Source organism: Hippocampus bargibanti, linkage group LG02 (assembly GCF_051943395.1).
Source record: "Hippocampus bargibanti isolate YZ-2025 linkage group LG02, ASM5194339v1, whole genome shotgun sequence".
NCBI classification, from domain to species: domain Eukaryota; kingdom Metazoa; phylum Chordata; class Actinopteri; order Syngnathiformes; family Syngnathidae; genus Hippocampus; species Hippocampus bargibanti.
In genome coordinates this window covers 26,480,646-26,505,613 of record NC_142735.1, presented here as the reverse complement: position 1 = coordinate 26,505,613, position 24,968 = coordinate 26,480,646, and the positions used below count along the sequence as shown (strand labels likewise).

Sequence of the window (24,968 nt, the reverse complement as noted above, 5' to 3'; positions counted from 1 at the left end):
ACACACGCATGCACACACAGACGCAGGAGAGTAACAATTCAGTCTTAATGAGCGTCAGGAGTCAAAAAATAAGCGACACTTTCTCTCCCCCCTCCCAAATGAGGCAATTAAGACAGGCCTAACGAGAACTTTTTTTTTGGTCATTTTGTTGTTGTTGCTAATTTTGCCGCAGGTCAGATCCCTTTCATTTGTAAAGTGAACACCGGCTGCCATTTCTGATGAGTGATGTGCCGAGTCCATCAGTCAAACCGCCGCAAATGTCAGCCATGTTGCATCTCATGGCCCCACTATGTTTTATTAAGCACTTATTAGATTGCGCGATGAAGATATTTGCTCATTTGTCTTAATTTTTCTTCCTTTTTTTTGGGAACGTCCCTTATTTTCTTTACATTAATTTTGCATGTCCTATTGACTTCACTCGTGACATGCAAATTGTGTCATCGTTGATTTGCGTCATTGGGAAACATATGCACGGGACGGTATAAAATTAGTTTTATTTTGTGGAGGGTTAAAAAATGTTTTAGTACGTCACATTTAATTATTGGATAATTAGTAAAAGTGCTGGTGTATTTTTCATCAGAATCTGAATAATCTTTATTGACAAGTATGTAGAAGACACAAGGAATTTGTCTCCGGGAGAACACGCTGCACTAGTATCATAAAAAATTGCAAAGAGGCACTATACAGTTATATTTGAAGCTCTTTAAATGTCTGCCGGATTTGGTGCGCATGGATCGGTAGCGCCTGCCTGAGGGGATTAGCTGGAAAAGGTGATGGGCAGGGTGCAGAGGGTCCAATAGGACGCCCTTGTTTTGATTCTTGCAGTGTGCAAGTCCTCGAGAGTGCCAATGATTTTTTCTGCCGTCCTAAATGTCCATTGATGTTAGCTTAGCAATTAGCATATTTTTCTTGATTGATTTATTCTTTATTTCTCCCCATCTTTCTTTTGTGAGAACAAATACTTGTCAGAAATGTAACTCGTTTGCCGTTGTGAAGGCCATACCAGGACTGTGTAAAACGCTGCTCTATATTTCATGTTAGCATAGAAATTGGCATGGCTTTTTTATTGATTTGTTTATATATTTTTTACTTCTCATCGTCCTTTAGTGATAACAAACACTTGTCAAAGGCGTAACCACTGCGGAGTTGAGGATAATTGACTTCGAGGAGCCGAAGCAAGACAGTGTGAAGCATGGCTAGCTAGCGAGCCAAAACTTGGGCAAAGCAATTTAGTTATGGATTTTATATTTATGCTGTGCTTTTTGCAACGGGTGCAACTGAAACAAAATTGCTCTCTGGAACATTTAACATAAAATAATAAGACATAACTATGAATTGCCTAGATTTGTTGTTGTTGTTTTTTTTAAGTCATTGAACTCCAAGAATGCGATGCGGTTCACAATGCGAAACATGTTCCATTCAGACTGTATCAAGTACCCGCTTAACGCCACCTTGCTCCAGGTGGGAGCACATCTGGGAAACAACTTCTAACCCCCACCTCCCAACCCTACTGAAAAATCTCACGGCAGAATTTTTTAGCATGTTTCTTTTTTGTCTCCACAATCTGTGTGTGCTTGCCTGTGTAATCATATCCTTTGCACCATAGGCTCCTGCTACAATCTCTCGCATCGCTACTCTTTAATTAAACTGATTTGCAGAGAATTTCTCCTCCGGTCTGACCCTGCTTCATTCAAACCATGCAACAACGCCTTATAGATGTCAAACTTGATACCCGTGGGACAAATATGTAATTGTATTTTTTTTTTTCTAATTTGGTATACTGGATGTTGTTTTGAAGCTAGATAACATTTTATCACCGGCACAGAGAGGGCGGCGTATATTTTATTTTCTTTTGCTGACAATTCAAAACAACGACTGTATTACAAGCTTAAAAATGTGAATTTCTCCACTTCCATTGGTAGTTTTCATCTGGTCGAAAAGTGACAGTTGTTGTAATGAAATCCTCTCCAGTCTTTCTATGATCCGTCCATTCATTTTCTGATTTGCTTTATTGTTACAAGAATCATAGGAGGTGCTGGAGACCAACCCAGCTGCCATTGAGCAGTAGTGGAGGACACCCTGAACTTGTTGCCAGCCAATCACATGGCGCACATAGACAAACAACCAACTGCGCTCACACTCAAAACCCCTCGGCGGTGTGCAAGCAAATGCTCATCCCGATATTTCCCGGGTGTTCCCTGCGCCGCTGGTAGCACGCAAACCTCGCTCCCGCGCAATCGCTTGTCAGCTCCCAACTCGCTTTCTGTCCTTGCCGTGCGCTTGCACTGGTGTTCCCCGTTCCCCGGCCTTCCCTCAACGACATGAATCTTACATGCATGATTCCGCAGGAAACCACCGCATGACCCCGAGGGCGTGTGTGCGAGGGTGTGTGTTGAAGGGCGCAGTTGAGAGAAGTCGTGAATATTTGAAACCACCGTATCTGTAGCCTGAGCGTTGCAGTCACGCCGGCATTGGGCAGTTACATCATTTCCTTCTTATATAATATTGGACCAAAGTTCAAAGTGACACACGAAAACTGAGACTTATGGTGAAATACTGTCTGAATATTTGTTTTTTTTGGGTTATTTTTTGAAACGCTGACAGGGTGTCTGAATTAGTTTTACTACAAAGGTGTATCCTGTAAATTTTTCCCAGATTCAATAAAATCCCAACAACAAAAACCACAATAATAATAATAATAATAATAATAACACATAGCAACAACAAGAACAATTATATAATAATAATTTTTGACTGATAGATGGTGCAGCGAAAGAAGGCTGACTTTACACCAGCTCCTATATTTTTTTCTACTTATTCTTTTTCCTTTCCTCTTCCCCCAATCACTTTGCTGCTGAGCATTGAGAAATTCTTCAATGTGAGACGAATAAAGGTTAGTTCATCACATCTCAATAATAATAATAATAATAATAATAATAATAATAATAATAATAATATATATATATATATATATATATATATATATATATATATATATATATATATATATATATATATATATATATATATATATATATATATATTATAATAATAGTTACTATTATTATTACATCTATTACTATTCATTATTATTAATATTATTTTGAACTAATAAAATAAATAAACAAAAAAAGACATAAATAATCACACTTAAAAACATTTACTAGTACTGTACTTTTTTAAGTCCTTCTACCACCAAATCACTAATTCCTATTTCATTCCACACAACAACAATTACCCACTTAAATATATATATACAGTAAAGTCTCGTTATATCGATACTCAAGGGAGTCCGAAAAAATATCGATATAACCGGGACTATCGCTATATCCGACCCTGTTTGCATGTAATTTTCTCCGTGCGTGCATAGAAATAGTATTGATATAACCGGGACTATCGCTATATCCGACCCTGTTTGCATGTAATTTTCTCCGTGCGTGCATAGAAATAGTATTGATATAACCGGGACTATCGATATATCCGATATCGATATAACGGGACTTTACTGTATATATATATATATATATATATATATATATATATATATATATATATATATATATATATATATATATATATATATATATATATATATATATATATATATATATATATATATAGTCGAGAAGGACTACATCAACATCCATATCTCATACATGTTAAGTTTCAGAAATCATAAATCGGGAGATTTTCACACTTGTGACTCTATGGTGCGTGTTAAAATAATGTGAGCGTTACAATAGTGTAAATTAGAAGTAAACAAAACACAAAAATGCGTTCATGCGTTTTCACAAAAGAAACTGTATGTATTGTGTCAATAATTGTGTCGATGGGTTGCAGAGCTTTCAGCCGCTCTGCTCCCAAACTCTGGAATTCTCTTCCACCCAACATCCGCAATATTGACTCCCTCCCTATTTTCAAGGCTCACCTCAAAACCCACTTGTTTAAAATTGCTTTCAATGTATAGTTCTATCTGCTATTTTATTATGTATCATTTTACTTATGGTTTTATTGTTATGTGCTTTGTTTTATTGTTTTTATTGTAAAGTGTCCTTGGGTGTTTTGAAAGGCGCTTGAAAAAAAATGTATTATTATTATTATTAATAGTTGCTTTATAAAGTCAGTATTGTGGTCAAAATCTGGAGTCTCCCGAGCAAATCAGGAGACTTAACTTGTATCTATCCATCTATTTCGGCATAGTGGATAACTGGTTAGCATGTCGGCCTCGGAGTGCAGAGGTCCCGCACCTCTGCACTGTGTTCGATTCCGGCTCTGGGCTTCCTGTGTTGGAGTTTGCATGTTTTTTTTGTGTCTGGGTCGGTTTTCTCTCCTGTCTCCGGTTTTGACCCCAAACCCCCGTATTCCTAAAACATGTAAGGCAGGCTGATTGAAGACTCCAAAAAACATGGTCTGAAACTCTAAAACAGGGATGGTTGTTCGTCTCTGTGTATCTTGTGATTGGCTGGCAACTGCTTCAGGGTGTCCCTGGCCAACTGCCTGAAGTCAGCTGGACTTGGCTGAAGCTCCCAATAAACGGCAGATGCCAGAAACTCCACATCAATCAATCTCTTTTGCCTGGAAATCAGATTTTGCGTGAGGCTTCCTTCGCTAAAGTGGACTTTTCCGCTATCTCCATCCTACTGCTGACTCATTTTTACCTCCTCTCTCGGCCCGCTTAACTTGCGGTTTCTCCCTATCGCCGCTATCTCCCCCTTGCTACTTTGTGACTGCTTTTTTAAGCTCTTGCTTTCTCCTCGCTATCGGCCCATCTGGCCAAGATGGATCTCCCTTCCTTTCCACCTTGGGTGCCTCTGTTGCTAATGTCTCTGTCGGCGGTAAGGTCAGCACTGCGGAGAGCATCACTCCTCGGGTGCTGGGTTCAATACTTCAGTTAAAAAAATGACCATCAATATGTTTTTTTGAGCCTCCGCACTACAAAACGTCATCAAGAGAAAAACTTATTTTTCTGTTCAACCTTTGAGTGGCCATGATGAAAGTTTTCATGCTTCACCCCCCTGCCCCACTACCATTGCCACGCATGGCCTGCAAATCACTTGAAACTCGCGAAACATGAATATGTATGTTTATATTTGTATTTACGCACACGGCAAGACTCAAAATGCGCCATGTAGGTGTGAGATTTTTGTCTTCCCATCCAACGTGTGACCTTTGCCTAGTGTCAGCATCCGAGGCTTGGGGAAGGATGGGCGAAGTGAGGAGGCAGCTTGAGGCGTCCCAATTCAAAAACAGTCAATAAAGCCAAAATGCCGCCTGGTTTGACCGAGGGAAAGAATGATCCGCAGATCCGTCCGTCAATCGAATGTGATGTCATCAAGCGGTTTCGCAATATCTCTCAGTTCAGCCTCCTTCTCGCCAACGCAGAGCTTAATGGAGGAACATCTTCATTCCCCTCGTCCGCTTTCTCCTCACCTCTAATTGCATGCTGGATAATTTAAGGGGTGCGGAGCAAGTTTTGGAAGAATTTGTACCGTCTTCGCTCTGCACGCTAACAAACGCTTGAGCGAAAGCATCAACAATATTTCCCGTGTGCGTGCAGCTGCTACAGTTTGTTGAGTGAAGGGCGTATCACACACCTGTGCGCTTGGCCATCGTGGAGCACAACATACCAAAGAATATATTGAGCCGAGAGAATTTAGTGGTTTCGGTTGAGATATTAAATGAGATATGAAAAGCACAGGCTTTGCCCAAATATCATGTTCCATCACAAAATTGTTGCATAAAATTTATGTTGTGTTGTGTTGTAGTTACTGTATGCCAATGTTTTGATTGCTGTATAAAATATAAAGAAAACATTTTGTTAATTGAAAAAAGCATTTGTTGGTATTCGATACTCAATGAAAAGAGAATGTAAAGAATTGTTTTGTTTGTACGTTGTGAGTTCATGCTACATTTCGTTGTATTGTGCTGATCCTTCACTATCCCAGTCTTGGCCACCGGGTGGCGGTGTAGGATAAAAAAGGGTATTTGTTGAAACGAACAAAATATGACAGATACAAAGAAAATCAAAAGAAAAAAAATATTAGTGGAAAGAATTTGAATAAACACATGTAGTTTGGCCTTGTGGAATTATTGAGGAATGTGGTTAGCACAAATTGTTTTTTTCATGTCTTCACATATCCCAAATAGAAGCAAAAAATAATGCTCATCTTTAAAGACCCACGTCACCTCCATATACACAACAAAAACAAACAAATGGATGGATGGATGGATGGATGGATGGATGGATGGATGGATGGATGGATGGATGGACGGATGGATGGATGGATCAATAAATATGAATAAATGAATAAAATTAAGAGTAAGAACAGATGCTCCAGAGATGTATTTTTTTACTGAGTTTAAAGAATATATGCACGAGTTTTTTATGTTATCTGTCTGTAATTTATCTGTTTCTATGTTACCTATTGTTTTGCACAACTAAATATGTTAAAATGTGTTGAAGATGCATCGGAGGGGAAGAACTATATTTATCTATCTATCTATCTATCTATCTATCTATCTATCTATCTATCTATCTATCTATCTATCTATCTATCTATCTATCTATCTATCTATCTATCTATCTATCTATCTATCTATCTATCTATCTATTTATTTATTTGGTTATTTATTTAGTATTATTCATGTCAGTTTTTAAAAAGTGTTTATGCACATGGCTTTCCGAATGCAATCTGGACTGTACGTCTGTGTAAGCTCTCAGTCGTACAGGAGTGGTCCATCGATGAGAAGGTTTCTTCCGCCGTCATCTGTACAAAATCTGTACAAATCTGTACAAAACTTTTGTACAGATGACGGCTGAAGAAACCTTCTCATCGATGGACCACTCCTGTACGACTGAGAGCTTACACAGACGTACAGTCCAAATTGGGAAATTTCTCTCCATTGTGAGACAAACCAAATTTTTCTTATCTCATCTTAACTTATCTTCCTTACCTCAACTAATCGCCCCAAGGTCCTGAATCGACAGCGCTACACGTCGAAAGCGCTCCAACAAGCGCCTACAGCGGATCTCCATTATTCAGCGCGATGCTCGTATTCACTTGGCAGCCGCGCTTTCAGAGCGGAGATGCATGCGTGCATGTTTTAAAAAGTTCCTCTGGGAAGGAAAGACAAGGGGGGTCGGCGAGGGGGCCATCAAAGTGGAAGGCTGATGAAGGCAAAGCAGGACGGTTAAAGACGTCGCAATGCGATTTGGGTGCCCGTGCCTGTTTTTTATTGTGCCATTGTGTCATAAGCACCTTCTAAAATGCTGCGGATCCACTTGGGCATCAGTCAGAGCGCGCCAGCTGTCAGCAAATCCGACACCACGCTTGGGTGTCACAATCTCGCGTGTGATCAAAGTAAATGAACACGTCCACCAGCAGGCACACAGTCACTTCTGCTCGAGACAATTTATTCTGGCAAGATGATGAGTGACAGGGTGGCGTGCGTCGGGTTGAGAGGGAGGTAAACACGCACCCGAGCAGCCAAAGATGACTTCATGATTCCGGACGGTGTCAGGCTGTTCAGGGACAAAGTCTGGCTGGTGACCACCCGCTGCGTGTTGACATACACTCGAGTTGATGTGCGCGCGTTACCGTCAAGCGGCGCCGCCATGTGACCTCGCGCCTCTTCTGCGCGCAAACCATGTGGCAAATTGATTGCCCGGAAAATGCTCATGCGGACTTTATGATCCTGATCTCCAACTGTCATCACTGTTTGTACTCAACATGCCAGGTTGCGGATTTGAGCCGACGCGTCAGGTTAAGATCTAGATCAGTATGGATCGTCAAAAATGAGCCAGAGAAGAGTTAAAGCGACTAAGAAGTGGATTAGCAGGTCATTACAATACGTTTACACTGTCCTATTTTTCTGCAAACTGCAATATTTTTAATGTCAAATGGCCAAATCTTGCCTTCCTGTACTGTTTTCAGATTTCTTTTCTTTTGTCATGAACAAGAGCTGGGGTGGGCAAATTCAATGGTGCCCACCATTTGTTACGAAGAACACTTCCTAACCAGATGACAAATGACAAAAACATATACACATCCACAATTATAGCCCTTTACGCTCTTTATACCCCATTTTAAAGGGACCAAAAGTAATTGAACAATTGACTCAGAGGACTGTAATTGACCTAGAAACCCCCCCTTGTTGTGTGCCTCCCATCAATTAAGTAGTGAAAAGGTCTGTAGTTGATTGTAGATGTATGATTTTGCATTTGGAAGCTGTTGTTGTGACCACACATATTGCGATCAAAGGAGCTCTCAAAGGAGGTGAAGCAGAAGATCCCGAGACTAAAAAATAAGGAGAAATTCGTAAGAGAGATAGCTGGAATGCTTGGTAAAGCCAAATCAATAGTTTGGTACATTCTAGACAACAGCGACGGATGATCGTCGAATACATGGGAAAGAAAAAAATATTTACAACATCCACTGAAGTGAAGAACAGTCTCCATGAAGTTGGTGAATCTTTCTCTAAGTCTACTAGACTTCATGAAAGTAAATACAGAAGGTTCACCCCTTGGTGCAAGCCATTCGTCAGTCCCAAAAATAGACTGGCCAGACTTGACTTGCCAAAAAAAAACACCTCAACAAGCCACCCCACTTCTGGAAAAGTGTTCTATGGACAGATGAGACAAACATAAACCTGTACCAGAATGATGGAATAAAGAATGTTTGGAGAAAAAAGGGAACAGCATATTATCCAAAGCATACCACATCATCTATGAAACATGGTGGAGCCAGCTTCCAGGGGCATGACATTACAACAGATAAAAGTAGCTGAATGAATTCTGAACTATACAGGGATGTACTTTCTGTTCAGATTCATCCAAGTGCTGCAGAATTAATCGGACGGCGCTTCACAGTGCAGATGGACAGAGACCCAAAATATGCAGCAAAAGCAACCCAGGAGTTTATGAAGGCAAAGAACCGGAATGGCCAAGTCAGTTTCCTGATGTCAACCCAACTGAGCATGACTTTCACTTGCTCAAGACAAGGTTTAAGGCGGAAAGACCCATAAACAAGCAACAACTCAGGGCTGAGGCTATAAAGGCCTGGTAAAGCATCAAGGAGGGGGGAAAGCCAGCATTTGCTTTTGTCCATAGGTTCCAGACTTCAGGTGGTGATTGCCTCGAAACGATTTGCAATATAATATTGAAAACAAACCTTTTTGGTGAGATTACACTTAATTGTGCAATTACTTTTGAGCCCCTAAAATATGACATGTTCAGAAAACAACTACTGTAGATACACAATTCCTTCATTTTCTGTCAGATGTTGTTATCCAACCATTTGAATTAAACCTTACAGTCTCCACTTCCATTTTGGTTAAAATATTTCATTTAAATTCCAGTGTGGTTGCAAGTTGAGCTCAACTTGTGGAAATTGTGCCTGTCCAAATATTTTCGGGCCTAACTGTACATATTCTGCCATCAGAATAAGAATGAAAATCAGAAAGCCTTTAACTCATTCACTGCCATTCATGAATTTATTCGGCAATTGAAAATATGACACAGCGCGCCAACCCCAAATTAGTCCCGGTTTGGTTTTTTTCTTGCTTGGGTGCCGATAAAACACTGGCCAGACCTCTGGCAATGTTTTTCCCTTCCACCTGGGGGTAGCATTCCCCTTTTTTCCATGTTAGTGCTTTGTTCCAGCTTCAGTTCTTACTAAAGCACTATATAAACCAATATGTATGTATTTTGGACAGCTGCCCTCATTTCAAGCTCAGATAACTCCAAACCCATCAAACTTAAGAATCTACTTTTTTTCTGACGTATGAAGAAAGTAAGGTTTCTTACATTTCATTGAATGTTTATGTAGTCCTAAAACACAATATTCTGTGGGTCCTGGAATTTGAGTGCCAACGACAAAAGCCCTGGCACTGGAGTGGACACATTTTTGCACATTGTCAGGCAGTGAATGAGTTAATTGGGGAAATTGAAAGGGGGGGGTCAAAAGAAAAATCTAGCTGTAGGAGTCTGAAATGCACTTAGTTCTCTGTAAATTGTGGCATAAAGTGTGTTTTTGGTGGAGGTTAGGGCTGGAAAAAGTAGCGGGAATAGTTGATCTAATAATGATGATTGATACACTCCAGGGCCGCTACCTTCAAAACATTGTGCGGCAAAACAAACCATCAATCAAGAAGCCAGAAGACTTTGGAGGGGCAGGCGCGTTCATCATCACCGGCACAAAATATTTTCATCAACTTTTAACAGCTTATAACAAGACAGAGGAGTATGTTAACACAACGTAATGCCGTGGTCGTCATTTTTCCAACACGGATGCTGTTTCATTCAGTAAGTGAATCACAAGAGCAACATCGCCATGCTGTTTTGCAACTGATCCGTTCACAATGGCGCCGCCACGATTCGACACAGCAACACAATAGCTGCAGAATCTGTGGCCCAAAACGAAAGTATTTAGCCAGAAAAAAAAACATGGCGGGGAGGGCAGCAGGCCCCACGTCCTTGAGATGAAACATGAACAAACAAGACCGCCTGCTGTCCGGAGTGGTCCCGTCGGAGCAAGTAAACGCAGCTGCGCATTCTTAACTGACCGGCGCGCGTTAACGATAGATGCATGGCGACTTCGGAGGACAACGCGAGTTATTTTGGTTTGGCTTTGATATCCAAGAGGCGGCTTAACGTCCTCATTAGATCATATCGGACGCGCGAGCGTACGGGCACAAGTTGGGGACATTATCTCTCCTCGTACCCTCAATTATCACGCCATCTCATCGTTTGTGCAAGCACATCGGCCTGCTGATGTCAAATCCGCATTTTGCCTTGGGCATGTGGCGTTCGGGACTTCATTAGAGAGGCCGTGCGGGTCAAGTCGACCTTGGGATTGCGCGGTTACTTGCGTAACAAGGGAAGGTATGTGGGTCAAGCCGGGACGCCATTGCATGGCCCACCCGCACGCATCCATCACTCACGGGGCATTGAAAGTTAAGGTGAAAATGGGCAAAGTCGGCTCCACCCTGCAGATTTGTTATTTCGAGGCATTTTTTTGTGACTCTGTGTGCATTCATCTCATAGCATCATTTATTTTGAATCACTAGAGAAAAAGTGCAGGTTTTAAGTGGGGTTTTATTTGTTTTATTAAAATATGACCACACAAGATACACAGGTCAGAAAATGGATGGCTAAAATATGAGGTTGTCACAAGGAAATTATTTTAGAACATAGAGTTGGTTTAAATTATTTTTTATGGATATAATATTGTTGTATTGTATATTATTAATTTTTGGCTTTCATTTAACACACTGGTTTATTTTAAGCAATAATAACATTTTAAGATGTAATAATAATAATAATAATAATAATAATAATAATAATAATAATAATAATAATGATAAAAACACATTAAACCAAGTCTGGTATTGGATATATTTGAAAAAAATACTTGTAATTGTTTTTTTAATAATGAATATAATTAGATTATATGTAGAGGAATATATTCAAACATTTCTTGAATTGTTGCTCTCATTATTGTGAGGATTGTTATTACAATTCCGATTAATAGTCATAGTAGTAGTCGTAATAGTAGTAGTAGTGGTGGTAGTCGTAGTAGTACTGTTACTTAAAAATACATACCATTAATAAAGCGGTTAGAATAACCGAAGATGTGTTAAAAGAACCAAATATGAGTTAAATTCATGTTATATTATTTTTAGCCAAAGTATCCTTTCATTTATTATTACTGTTGTAAATTCAGACACATCTACAGTTCATATCATCATTTCAATTGATTATTATTATTATTTATTATTATTATTATTATTATTATTGATCTCAGAGGTGGCCCAAAAATAAAATGTGGCCCTTGAGCAAGTAACTTGGCCCACTAGCGTTTTCGGGCATCACGCACCGCCAACCTGAAACAGCCTTTGGCGAAATAACGTCTGGCCAAACCTTTCTGAGGCAGTGACGTGAAAGTAGGCGGGCTTTAGCTGCAAAACAAACCCTCCACACAACACAAACAAAATTTTAGAAACAGCCGATGACATCCACATTGATTCTGATGTCATCCAGCTGCCGTTCAGCAGCCTTGAAAAAAGGTCAGGCGCAGCCTCGGGCTCGGGCGTCGAGCGACAGGAGGTCACCGCAGTGTCTCGGCCGCATGCATGCGCAAACTCCTTGAAGGAATGATGAAGATGCACATTGTCACACGTGGTACTTAACACGGACCCCATCAGTGAAACGGTCACCCTGATAATGGTTCTCCAACCTCAGCCTCCTCACTCAAGTCCCCACGTTACCATAATAAATCCATCAGCGTGCGAAAAGCCCCGATGGCGACGCTCACCACAACAATGGCTCGATGTCTCCGCTTCCCTCCCCGCGCTGCTGCGACCTGTCCCACATATTTTACGAGTGTAATCACGCAAGCCAGTGCAGATGCTTGCTTGCCGTGAGAGGTTGCCCGCGTCATCATCGCCGTGAACCCTCGCACAGACGCGGCCGCATAACAGCCGCAGTCACACCTCATCGGAAAGACCAAGAATATTCATCACGACATTGACATACAGTACAATATGCTCATTTGTGACCTTGAAATACATATAAGCGTCTCCAGCTGGTCCAGAATGCTGCTGCTGCTCGCCTCTTGACTGGTACTCGTAAGAGGGAGCACATACAGTAACTCTCCTACTCTGGCTGCCGAAACATTTTAGAGTTATTTTCTAGATCTTATTATTTGTCTTCAAATCTTTAAACGGCCATTCTCCTCCTTACCTCTACGAGCTCATCCACCCCTACACACCTTCGCGGCGCCTCAGGTCTGCTGAGCAGACATTATTAGATGTGCCAAAAACCCAACGGAGCCTCAGAGGGGATGGTTTTCGTTGATGGTCCCACTCTTAGGAATGACCTGCCACTGAACATTCATCAAGCCCCCCCCATCTTGAAAACCCGTCATTCGACTCAGCATGATGACAACTTGATCTTGGTTTTATTCCCTGGTGCTTTCTACTATCTTTGTGACGACTGGATTTCCTTTATATGACAGTTGTCTGTGTTAAGCGCTTTATTATAGCTTTAACTGTTGTTAAAGTGTTATATAACTTATAATGTATTGTATTGTATTGTATGTATGTGGATTTGGGGTTGGGCTACCCCTCATCTGCCGACTGGTAAAACAACCTGGCTGTTCATAGTCTACTTAACCCTTTCAGGAACCCTGTTACACGCGAACACGACAAGCTGTCCGCTGCAGTCTGCTGAAAGTGTTCAATGTATTTTTGTCAGAATGATTCATTTCTTCTTCTTGTTTCGCCAGCCTGAAATAAAATTCAATCAGCCGACTCCCTTACTGTGAGGGCGCTAAGATCTAAACTTGACCTCTATTTTACCCAGACAAGATGCTCTCACTTTGCCATACAAAGTGTCCAGCGGTGCTTGGTGGGCACCAATTAGCATTAGCGTCACATGTCTCACTTGGCCATAATCTTTCAATTCTCTTTTAGTCTCCTTTGGTCTCGACCAAGTTCCATTGAAAATCTCTCTTGGGTGGAGATTTTGAAAATGAGAAATTTAGCTTCTTGAGCTTGAGTGGCTGATTGTTGCAATTACCATGTTAATGCGCAAGATTTTGTGCCTGCGGGGATCACAAAGGAGGCCCCTGAGGTCACGTGTTACTCACCTCTCGAGCGGAACTGTCACGATATTGCTTTCTTATTGATCCGAACCAACGGGCATGCAAAGCACACACTGTGACAGTGGATTTGTGGCAGAGACAGGAAATTATCCCATCCTGGTTTGTCTGCAGCCAATAGAAAGATAGGCTGGATGGATTCCCAGATTGGGATTAAGATCTGGACTGGAAATTACAGCATGGATGTCCTCTGCACTCAGGATTATTTTGACATCTGGCCTGAAACCAGCAGCAGTGGGAAACCGGCAGACGTGGAGCAGAAGGAGAAGCAGCGTTTAAAAAGTGGAGCTCACCTGGTCTTTTTTCCATTTTTCTCCCGCGACTGCCGCATAATCGGACCTTGGATATCAAAATGAGGATTTGCTTCTGGCAGAGTGACTTGTTGCTTTTGGGGCACGGCTTTCGCTTGCTGGCAATCTGGCGGTTGGTCTGCGGGTCCTTGACCTCCCGACGCTGCCGAATGAGGGAGCTGGCAAGTGCGGCCATCTTGCCAGCGCGGGCCCACTGGCGCCCAGATGTTGGGGGGTACCACGGGCCACCCCCCTGCCCGTTCACCCAGGGCGACGGAACAGCGCTGTGCTTGTCTCGGGACGATGAACTGGAGGAAAATGGACGGAGGGCGAGAAAGGGGTGTGCTCTCAAAAACTGCCCAGCCGAAGCCGGAGCTTGTTAAAGATTCCAATGTGGTGAGCCCTAAATAGATCCGCTTGCGTTCTTTTGTTTGGATGGGTCATGTTCTTAACCAAATAGATACATTAGTCCTATGCCAATCCAGCCCCTTTTTCCTTCAGCGAACTTTGACTCCACCATTTGTCCAGTCACGAAATCCTTTAGATTGACCCTCAACAGTCCTCCTGTCACCGTTCAGACACGTCGGTAACGTCGGTCCAAGAAGTGCACAGGCTGATCAGACCGAAAGATACAGCTCGAAAGGAGGACGCTGCCTGACTGACTCCCTCTTTCCGAGTCCATCATGCCGTCCTGCGTTCCTGAGCGGACGTGTGAGCGCTCCATCCGAGCGTTCTTCCAGAGGTGACATTCAAAGAGTGGAACCCTGGGGAAGAGGAGCGTTGTGGGGATCTATGGCCCCATTGTCGGATTGAGCTTTCCAAGTCCCTCCACCGAGTGCAGGCGGAGCGCCGTGTCCTTCAGCCGCGCTCGCTGCCTTGCAGCTGGCAAAATGAGGGATGAATGAGTGGAATGAGACTCATGGAGAGAGAGAGAGAGAGAGACAGAGAGAGAGATTGAGCGAGAGACGCGGGGAGAGGGAGGTGCGGGAGCAGAGGGAGGCGCTCGCTGGCAGGTATGAACTATCAACACTGGACTGGAGAAGTCAGATCTGCTTAGGGTGGATGTGGTTAATGAGCAGAAGAAAACGATGCCTCAGACTGAGAGAGGGGGTGACCGAGAGACGGAGCTTCCCACCTCTCTCTCTTTTTTGCTCTCTCTATCACTCTAACCAACAGAAAACAGTGTCCCTGCCATTCCCACTGTCAGCCTGCATTTCCCAACAAAACTGTTTTGGGTTTTCTTTTCTGCTTAAGGCAGGGGTGACCATTTTTTTGCAAAGAGACTCCTATACTAATTTGCTGTTCCTAATTGAGCCTCCAGATGGCAGCACTTAGCAAACACAGGTAACAGCGCGACTGCCCAATGGATCAATTTTACTTGCGGGCCAGATGTTAGTGATTTTGGACTGGATTGGATTTACTTTTATTCGTCTTGCAGTGGAGAAATTTACATTTTACAGCAGCACAGTGATGAAAGGAAGAGGAAAAGAAAGAAAGAAAAACAAAATACATCTTGAAGTCAAAACAACAAAAACAACTAAATAACAAATAATATGACAACACAAAGGCAATATGACAACACAAAGGACAACGGACGCCTCCAGACAAGTTGTATCCATAATTTGTAAAATCGCTTCAAATGACTTCTACTGAGCGTTTTTTACAAAGATTCCACCGCATATAGCTATATTTTACGTTTTAAGACTCGCGCTGAATATTCTGGAAGTCTTGTTTTTGAGTTGGTGACGAGTCCTCACGTCACGTCACTGAAGGAACGCCCCTGACTGAGAAAAGACACACCGTAGCAGTCCTTTAATCATGTCAATGCATTTTGTGGTACTTTGTTTGGTCTGAAAACTTCGTGTTGATCTGTGTTGATGGCGAAATTAGAAGGAAAACATAAATAACGTGATGGTGAATCCTTGCGTGTTGTGACAAAAATTTTGAGCCAATTTCCACACGGAGCTTTGTCGCCATCTTCTGCCTTTTTTGGGTGCGACATTTCCCCCCCCCCCACTGTTGCCTCAAAATGACACGGAATAAATTCTTTAATCGATTGCAAACATGTATGCTTTCCTCTTCAGAACTATTTGAATCATATTCATAACAGGATGAGTAACAAGAAAGCATGTTCTTCGAATCTGAAGCCATATTTTTGATTCTCGAGCAAGGCAAGAAGTCTTGGCGTGACACCACGAAAAAGGGGGCGGGACCTTCTGAAACTGGCCACTTCCGGTTTCATTTTTTTTGCAGTTTCAGCACACTTTAAGTCATTTTTATTGGTGTTTTGCATTTGACTAAAATATCATACTGCATGTTTTGGGTATTTTAGATGCTATACAAGTTTTTCTGATGTCAGTTGGGAAACAAAAAAGTTATGTTGGTTGTCCTTTAAGGACTTTCTGTACCCTCTGTTACATGGAGAGGATCACAGCATCCTTTTCACCAGTGGATCAGGGACATCATGGTGGAATGTAAACGTCTAATACAAGCTAAATGTTGAAAGCGAGGCAGACACGCTAACCACTGGCCTGCCGCTAGCTCACCCAAATGAGCTAGCGGAAAAAAAAGTACAATGGACTCTGAGCTGACTTCACTTCTGTTTGTAGCTTCTTTCGTTTGTGTGCTGCGTATCATGGAGCCAAATGATTGTCGGACACACTTTGAGTGTCGCAGACTGTCAGCAAAGTGAAAATGAACGAGAATGTTGTGTTTGTGGAATATGGAACGGCCAAATGGGGCATTGACGTGCTTGTGTAGTGTGTGTGTGTGTGTGTGTGTGTGTGTGTGTGTGTGTGTGTGTGTGTGTGTGTGTGTGTGTGTGTGTGTGTGTGTGCGCGTGTGTGTGTGTGTGCGTGTGTGTGTGCGTGTGTGTGTGTGTGTGTGTGCGCGCGTGTGTGTGCGTGTGTGTGTGTCTGTGTGTGTGTGTGTGTGTGTGTGCGTGCGTGTGTGCGTGAATGTGTGTGTTGTGACCTATTGACAGGACGTGGAAGGGACATACATTCGAGAGGTCAACAGATTTTATGTGAGTTGGGAAAAAAAACAAAACATGTAGATTCTGACATCCTGGCCAGTGACAAGAACGTCCTGGATGAAGCGAGGATGACATGAGAAGAAATGAATAGAGGGGCAGAAAGAGATGTGGGGGTTCTTTTTCAGTGATTTAGAGTGTCGCTCTTCAGTATGTTGCTCCTGACTTGGGAGATGACTTACATTTAGTTTGCTGGGTCATTTGGTTTTATATCACTGTTGTCGTCCCCCCCTTTCCCTCTCCAAACAAATAAATCACACTTGACAGAGATTAGTCTCATCTCATCTCATTTTCCGTACCGCTTATTCCTCATTAGGGTCGCGGGGGTTGCTGGAGCCTATCTCAGCTGTCTTCGGGCACGAGGCAGGCGACACCCTGAATTGGTTGCCAGCCAATCGCAGGGCACACAAAGACATACAACAGTCACTCTCACACTCACACCTTGGGACAATTTGGAGTGGTCAATCTGCCTGCCATGCATGTTTTTGGAGTGTGGGAGGAAACCGGAGGACCCGGAGAAAACCCACGCGGGTCCGGGGAGAACATACAAACTCCACACAGGGAGGGGTGGTACGCGAACCGGCGACCTCTGCACTGTGAAGCCGGTGTGCTAACCACTCGACTACCGCCCTACAGAGATTAGTAAGAATGAAAAATAAGAACACCTTGAATAGTCCTACAATGGGGAACTTTGCAATCTACAGCGGCCAAATTGAAGAGGGGAGGGGTTGAAAGGGAAAACAATGTATGAGATGAAGAGATGAGATAACCTTTATTTGTCTCACATTGGAGAAATGTTTGCATGGTGTGCATTTTGGCACGCACTAAAGTTTTTCAGAAGAGAACTGTGCAACTGCACAAAAATGTTTTAGAAAAAAAATATGTAATAATAATAATAATAATAATAATAATAATAATAATAATAATAATTAATAATAATAATAATCTTCTTTTCCTTTCGGCTTTGCCCTTCAGGGGTCGCCACAGCGAATCAATGTCCTCCATCTATCTTGTGTGCATCCTCTTCTCTCACACCAGCTACCTTCATGTCCTCTTTGACCACATCCATAAACCTCCTCTTCGGTCTTCCTCTCGGTCTCCTGCCTGGCAGTTCAAGGCTCAGCATCCTTCTCCCAATATAGTCGCTCTCTCTCCTCTGGACATGTCCAAACCATCTCAGTCTGGCCTCTCTGACTTTTCTCCAAAGCCTCTAATATGAGTTGTCCCTCTAATGTACTCATTCCTGATCCTATCCAACCTGGTCACTCCCAAAGAAAACCTCAACATCTTCAGCTATGCTACCTCCAGCTCTGCTTCCTGTCTTTTCTTCAGTGGCACTGTCTCCAGTCCAAACATCATGGCTGGTCTCACCACTGTTTTATACACTTTTCCTTTCATCCTAGCTGAAACTCTTCTATCATACATCACACCTGACATTTTTCTCCAGCCGCTCCAGCCTGCCCGGTCACGCTTCTTCACCTCTTTTCCACACTCTCCATTACTCTGGAAAGTTGACCCCAAGTACTTAAAATCCTCCACCTTCTTTATCTCTTCCCCCTGTAGCATCACTCTTGCACTTGGATCCCTCTCATTCACACACATATATTCCGTCTTGCTGCGACTGATCTTCATTCCTCTCCTTTCCAGGGCATACCTCCAATCTTGAAAAAACCTGGCTCAGACCCAAACGATTTCAATAACCTACGTCCAATTTCCCACCTTCCATTCATCGCCAAAATTCTTGAAAAGACAGTTGTTTCCCAGCTTCACTCACACCTCACTCACAATAACCTCTACGAACAATTCCAGTCTGGTTTCCGCCCCCGCCACAGTACTGAATCGGCTCTCATAAAAATCACGAATGATCTTTTTATGGCAGCCGATGCCGGTTCACTCTCCATCCTCATTCTTCTCGACCTGACCTCAGCTTTTGACACCATTTCCCACCCTATCCTTCTCGACAGACTTTCCACCCTAGGCATCACCCACATCCCACTCCGCTGGTTTCACTCCTATCTCTCTGATCGCGCACAATTCATCCAAATCAACTCGTTCACCTCACGGTCCTCTCCGGTGTCCTCTGGTGTGCCTCAAGGGTCTGTCCTGGGGCCACTTCTCTTTATTATCTACCTACTTCCTCTTGGCAATATTTTCCGTAAGTTTGGCATTCACTTTCACTGCTTCGCGGATGACACCCAACTCTACCTCTCCAGCAAACCCGACGCTTCTCTTCCACCTTCATCCCTCTCATGTTGCCTCTCAGAAATTAAATCCTGGCTTTCCCATAACTTTCTCAAGCTCAACAGTGAAAAAACTGAACTTCTTCTTGTCGGTACCAAATCCACCCTCCACAAAACTAACAGTTTCTCCCTCACCATTGACAGTTCTACCGTGTCCCCCTCCCCTCAGGTCAAGAGTCTGGGTGTCATCCTCGATAGCTCACTTTCCTTTCACTCCCATATTAATAACATTACTCGGTCTGCTTATTTCCACCTCCGTAATATTAACCGTCTCCGTCCCTCGGTCACCCCTCACTCCGCTGCTATCCTTATCCACAGTCTTGTCACCTCCCGCATCGATTATTGCAACGCACTTCTCTTCGGTGTCAATCAGAAATTTCTCCATAAACTCCAACTCGTCCAAAATTCTTCAGCCCGGATCATCACCAAAACCCCCTCCTTTCACCACATCACCCCTGTACTCCAGCAACTCCACTGGCTACCGGTTAAACATCGTATCGAATTCAAAATACTTCTGTTTACTTTCAAAGCCATCCATAACCTTGCTCCTCCCTATCTTTCTGACCTGCTTCAAATCTCTGTTCCCTCTCGGTCCCTCAGATCCTCATCCTCCCTTCACCTCTATGTGCCCTCTGCCCGTCTCACCACGATGGGATGCAGAGCTTTCAGCCGCTCTGCTCCCAAACTCTGGAATTCACTCCCACCCAACATCCGTAATATTGACTCCCTCCCTATTTTCAAGGCTCATCTCAAAACCCATTTGTTTAAAATTGCTTTCAATGTCTAATTCTCTCTGCTATTTTATTATTTATCATTTTACTTATGGTTTTATTGTTATGTGCTGTGTTCTATTGTTTTTATTGTAAAGTGTCCTTGGGTGTTTTGAAAGGCGCTTGAAATAAAATGTATTATTATTATTATTATTTCTAGTTTCTCCGTCACCTGTTCCTTGTTCTCGCTACAGATCACAATGTCATCTGCAAACATCATCGTCCAAGGAGATTCTTGTCTAACATCGTCTGTCAGCCTGTCCATCACCATAGCAAATAAGAAGGGGCTTAGAGCTGACCCCTGGTGGAGTCCCACCTCCACCTTGAATTCCTCCGTCACACCGACAGCACACCTCACAACTGTCTTACAGTCATGATACGTGTCTTGCACCGCTCTGACATACTTTTCCGTCACTCCAGACTTCCTCCTGCAATACCACAGCTCTTCTCTGGGCACCCTGTCATACGCTTTCTCCAGATCTACAAAGACACAATGCAATTCCTTCTGACCTTCTCTGTACTTCTCTATTAGCATTCTTAAAGCAAACACTGCATCTGTCGTACTCTTTTTTTTGGGATGAAGCCATACTGCAGCTGCTGCTGCTAATAATAATAATAATAATAATAATAATAATAATAATAATAATAATAATAATAATAATAATAATAATTAATCATAAGGTGGTGGAATATGTGTCAATGTGATTTGATTTTGGGCATGGTTGAGTAGAGAGCTTGAGATGTATGAAGGGTTTGTTCATTAAGCATAAAACATGACACCGTGGATGCTAAAAATTCGGAATACAGTTTTTATATTTTTGGTTGGGGGCAGTTATGAAAGATTCATTGATTAATCCCCCGCCCCCGATTCACCCCACAGCCCCCAACATAGAAAATGACACTTTTTGCAGTTGATTGCTACTTACCGAGATCACTGAGGAATGGGGATGGAGCTGGGGGCACCTGAACACCTGCCGCCTACGGAGCGACACAAGTCGACCAAAACGAGAGCGAGAGTGCAAGAGCGACAAGGCTGGCAAGCATACAAGGACAAACCCCGGAAAGAATGGGGGCCGCTCCCCCGCTAGAGTTTTGGCATCATATCGCAGTGAAACAAATTGAGATTAGCTTTCCGTGAGCCGCCGAGGAGAAAAGTGGGATGTTAGGGAGAAGTGCACCCTGGAGATTGGAGCGGATAAAGTGCTGATTGTTATTCGGAAGAGGAATCTTCTCCTTGGGATTTACTACATTTACTTGCAGTCGATTTTTGGTTTTGGGTCCAAATTTCGGTTTGTGAAAATTTCATGTCACTGGTTGGTTTCGTCCAAGTTTGGCCGTGATTGTACACCTTTGCTTGTGGATTTTCCAACGAGTTGCCTGCCAGACATAAGGATGTGTCCGATATGACGAGGCCTAAAATTTGGATAGTGCAAGAGGATGCGAAAGACACGACCGATACCCCTGTTTGAAGAAAGTTACCCAATCGCATTTAAAAGACCAAAAGGGGTACCCCAGGGCTCTTATTAGGGGGTTTGTAGCGGGACCCCTAAAAACACAAATTTTGCCAATATTTGAGTTTTAAAAGGGTTGTTGTTAACATAGTCACAGTTGAATTTGGTTTTGTTTTTTTTGATGAGCCTAGCCATAATGATGTAACAATCATCTGAGCTTTGATTGGCCTCTCAATTATTTTCGATTATTACTTATTTTTGGGGCAGGGGGGGATGACATTTTTGAGTGGATTTTTGTGAATAAAAAAGGGATTTCTTGCAGTTGTTTTGTTGTTCAGTAGTTGTGTGCTATCCTTGAATTTTTATTTTTTATTTTTTTTAAGGACAGACACCTCCCGACATAGTTGCGTCCATCATTTGTTAATTCACTTCAAATGACTTCTACTGACCGCATTTCAAAAAGATCCCACCGCTATAGCTATATTTTTATTTTTTGAAATTCTCACTGAATATCCAAGGGATGTTGTTTTCGAGTTGATGAAGATGCCGAAAGTGACATATATTTCGGAACGTTGTTGTTTGTTGACATTGTGTATTGAGCGAGAAATCGACACAGGAGATTTCAAGTGCATTTTTGGTACTTTGTTTAGTCTGAAAACACCGTGTTGAGCGCGAAATTAGAAGGAAAACTACATAAATAACATGATGGTGAGTCATTGTGTGGCAGCCAATTGCGGTAACACGCATAAAGAAGGTGCAAGTATATACAAATTCCCAGGACAAACCAGCCATTTGGGCGGAATGGAAAAGACAAGTCCAACGGACCAGAGCAGGATGAAAGGCCATGAAGCATTCATTTGTTTGTAGTGCTCATTTTGAAGAAGATTGTTTCGAAAGGAAAGTGTCCTCAACAACAGATGGCACAGGCGCGCCGCTCCCAACCAAAAGACCCCGCACAGCGTTTGCCAAACGGGAGAGGTCCAGCGTAAGTGTCTAGTCTAGTCTAGAATTCTAAAATGTGCTTTGACCCATATAGTACATACATATAGTTTGAATTTGTAGGCCTAGGTCTACAGTCTAGTAATATGAATGAATTTTATAGCTTCTATCATCTAGACCAGGGGTGGCCAACCAGTCAGACTAAGAGCCACATTTTTTACTATGTTACTGCAAAGAGCCACATCAAGATGGCGGTGCGTGAACACGCAGCGGCTCCCCTCTCTCCGTCAAATTGGCGTTTTTGTGTTTATTATGTTTGTTAAAGTCATTAAAAGTGCCTTGCACGCTGGGTCCGATTGCACAGTAATTTCATCTGTGCTGTATGCCATGCATATGAGCATATTCGACAATAACGCTGACTTTGATAAACACATGAACACTCCATTGCCCCATCCCTTACACACACAGACCTCTGCTCAGACAGATTTATTATAAGTATCACCTTTTAAATACAAAATCAGCAAATATATTGGAAATTGACTCCGAGAGCACTAAAACCACAGGCAACAAAGAACACTGTCTTTCCACACACAAACTCAATAAAACCAAGTCCACAAACAAAAATGTAATAATTGACAATAGTTTGCATGTTGCTTAGTGGGACTTCTGGCATTCTTTGTCTTGAACAATCCTCATTAAATCTGGCTTGCATTCTGTTGTTGCCACTCGAAGCAATTGTTTTACATGAGTGTCAGCCAGAACCGATCGATGCTTTGATTTCACATGTTTCAGGATAAAAAACACAGACTCGCAGACATATGTTGACCCAAACATTGACAGTATTTTAAGCGCAGCCGGTTTGACATTGGGGTATTTTTCCATTGGCACGCGTTTCCAGAACTCAATGGTCCCTTCCCTTAAAGCAGGTTTCAATTGATCTTCCTCACTAAGATCGATCATCTCTAACTCAGCCGCAGCTTCATCTGTGACTAGCGGGGCTTTCAAACAGTCCGTCTCCGCATTAAACGGGTCGACAAGGAACGTAATCTGCGGCCTTTTCAGTTGTAGATCACGGAATCGGGTCACAAAGTTTTCGTGCAAGTTTTCAACCTGTGTTGCGTATCTGGCTCTTTTCTTATCGAGGGTATCCGTGGTGACTTGCCCGCTGGCTTTTAGCAGAGTGGAAAATGTGTTAAATCTCCCTTTTGAATATGCGCCCTGAACAGTTTCAGTTTGTTGACAAACGCAAACACACTTTGCACCAGGTCAGGCAGAATTTTTGACTTACCCTGCAGGGTAAGGTTCAGTTTGTCCAGGTGACACAGCATGTCGACCAAAAAAGCCAGATCCATAATCCACTCGTGGTCCGAGAGCACGGGATAGTCCTTGTCTTTCTCTTCCATGAACAGTTTCACGGCATCCAACAGTTCAAAAAAGCAAGAAAGTACTTTGCCTTTTGACAGCCACCTCACAGTGCAGTGCAGCGGCAGGTCACCCGGAAGCCCTTGGTCCAGCTCAGCGATGAGATTCTTGAATTGTCTGTGGTGAAGCGCATGAGTGCGGATGTAGTTGACGATTTGCATCACAGGCTTCATGACATTCTCTAAATTCAATGATTTAGACACGAGTTGCTCCCTGTGGATGATGCAGTGGAAATTCCAAAACTCAGGAAATATTTGGTCAGCTTTGCACAGCCCCACAAGCCCGTTCACAGATCCGATCATGGCAGGTGCTCCATCCGTGGCTATTGCAGTCAGTTTTGGTATAGGCAGATTTGCTTTTGCAAATGCAGACATAATTGTTTCCTTCACATCTATGCCACGGGTTCTGTCTTTTAATGGCACAATATCAAGGAGTTCTTCTTTGAGCACACAATCCTTTGTCACAGACCGTGCAAATATTGCCAACTGAGGCTTGTCTTTTATGTCACACCTTTCATCCAATGCGACACTAAAATACTCACACGCTTGAAGGTCAGAGTGCAGCTGTGATTCAATAGCGGTGCTAATGTCTGAAATTCTGCGTTCAACAGTGTGGCGGGACAGTTGCTACCATTTGTTTTAGTTTGTCGTTTTCAGGAGACAAGATTTCAACAGCGTCACTGAGGCATTTCATAATTAACTCCCCTTCGTTGTATGGCGTTTTTGACTGTGCAATGTTCCAAGCCAGTTGGTATGATGCAAGCGTTACTGTCTCTGGTTGCTTTGTAAATTTTCTGAAAAAAATTATCTGCTTTTCAGTCTGAGTTTTTAAAGTGACCAACTTGTGCTTGCGAACTTCAGTCCCTTTGGGGAATTCGTGGCCGATGTTCGCGTGGAGTGAGCTGAAGTGGCGCTGAAGATTTGACGCTTTGAAATGCGCCAATGACGCCTGACATATAAGGGAGAATGGCTTGCCCTTACGCTCAAAAAAAAAAAAAAAAAAAACTCTCCCACTCTGTTAAAAACGTCCTGTGTTCGTCTTCATATTTTCGTTTTGCTGTGCATTTTCCCTGCCATTTTGAGAGCGAACTTGACGCAAATGAATTGTTTACATCGTAAACAATTCAAACGAGTCTCTGATTGGTTGGCCACCCGTGGTTTACGA

The 24,968-nt window shown here is 42.7% G+C and overlaps 1 protein-coding gene across 1 annotated transcript in view; it reads right to left on the bottom strand.

Annotated features, from left to right (window-relative positions):
* Window positions 1-17,314, bottom strand: part of fgf11a (fibroblast growth factor 11a) — a 39,469-nt gene extending 22,155 nt beyond the window's left edge. The window contains exon 1 of the mRNA XM_088990539.1: window positions 13,955-17,314. Coding sequence (XP_088846665.1) covers window positions 13,955-14,147 — 193 coding nt within the window. The 5' untranslated portion in view covers window positions 14,148-17,314. The remainder of the gene's footprint in view (window positions 1-13,954) is intronic.
* Window positions 17,315-24,968: the final 7,654 nt, after the last annotated feature.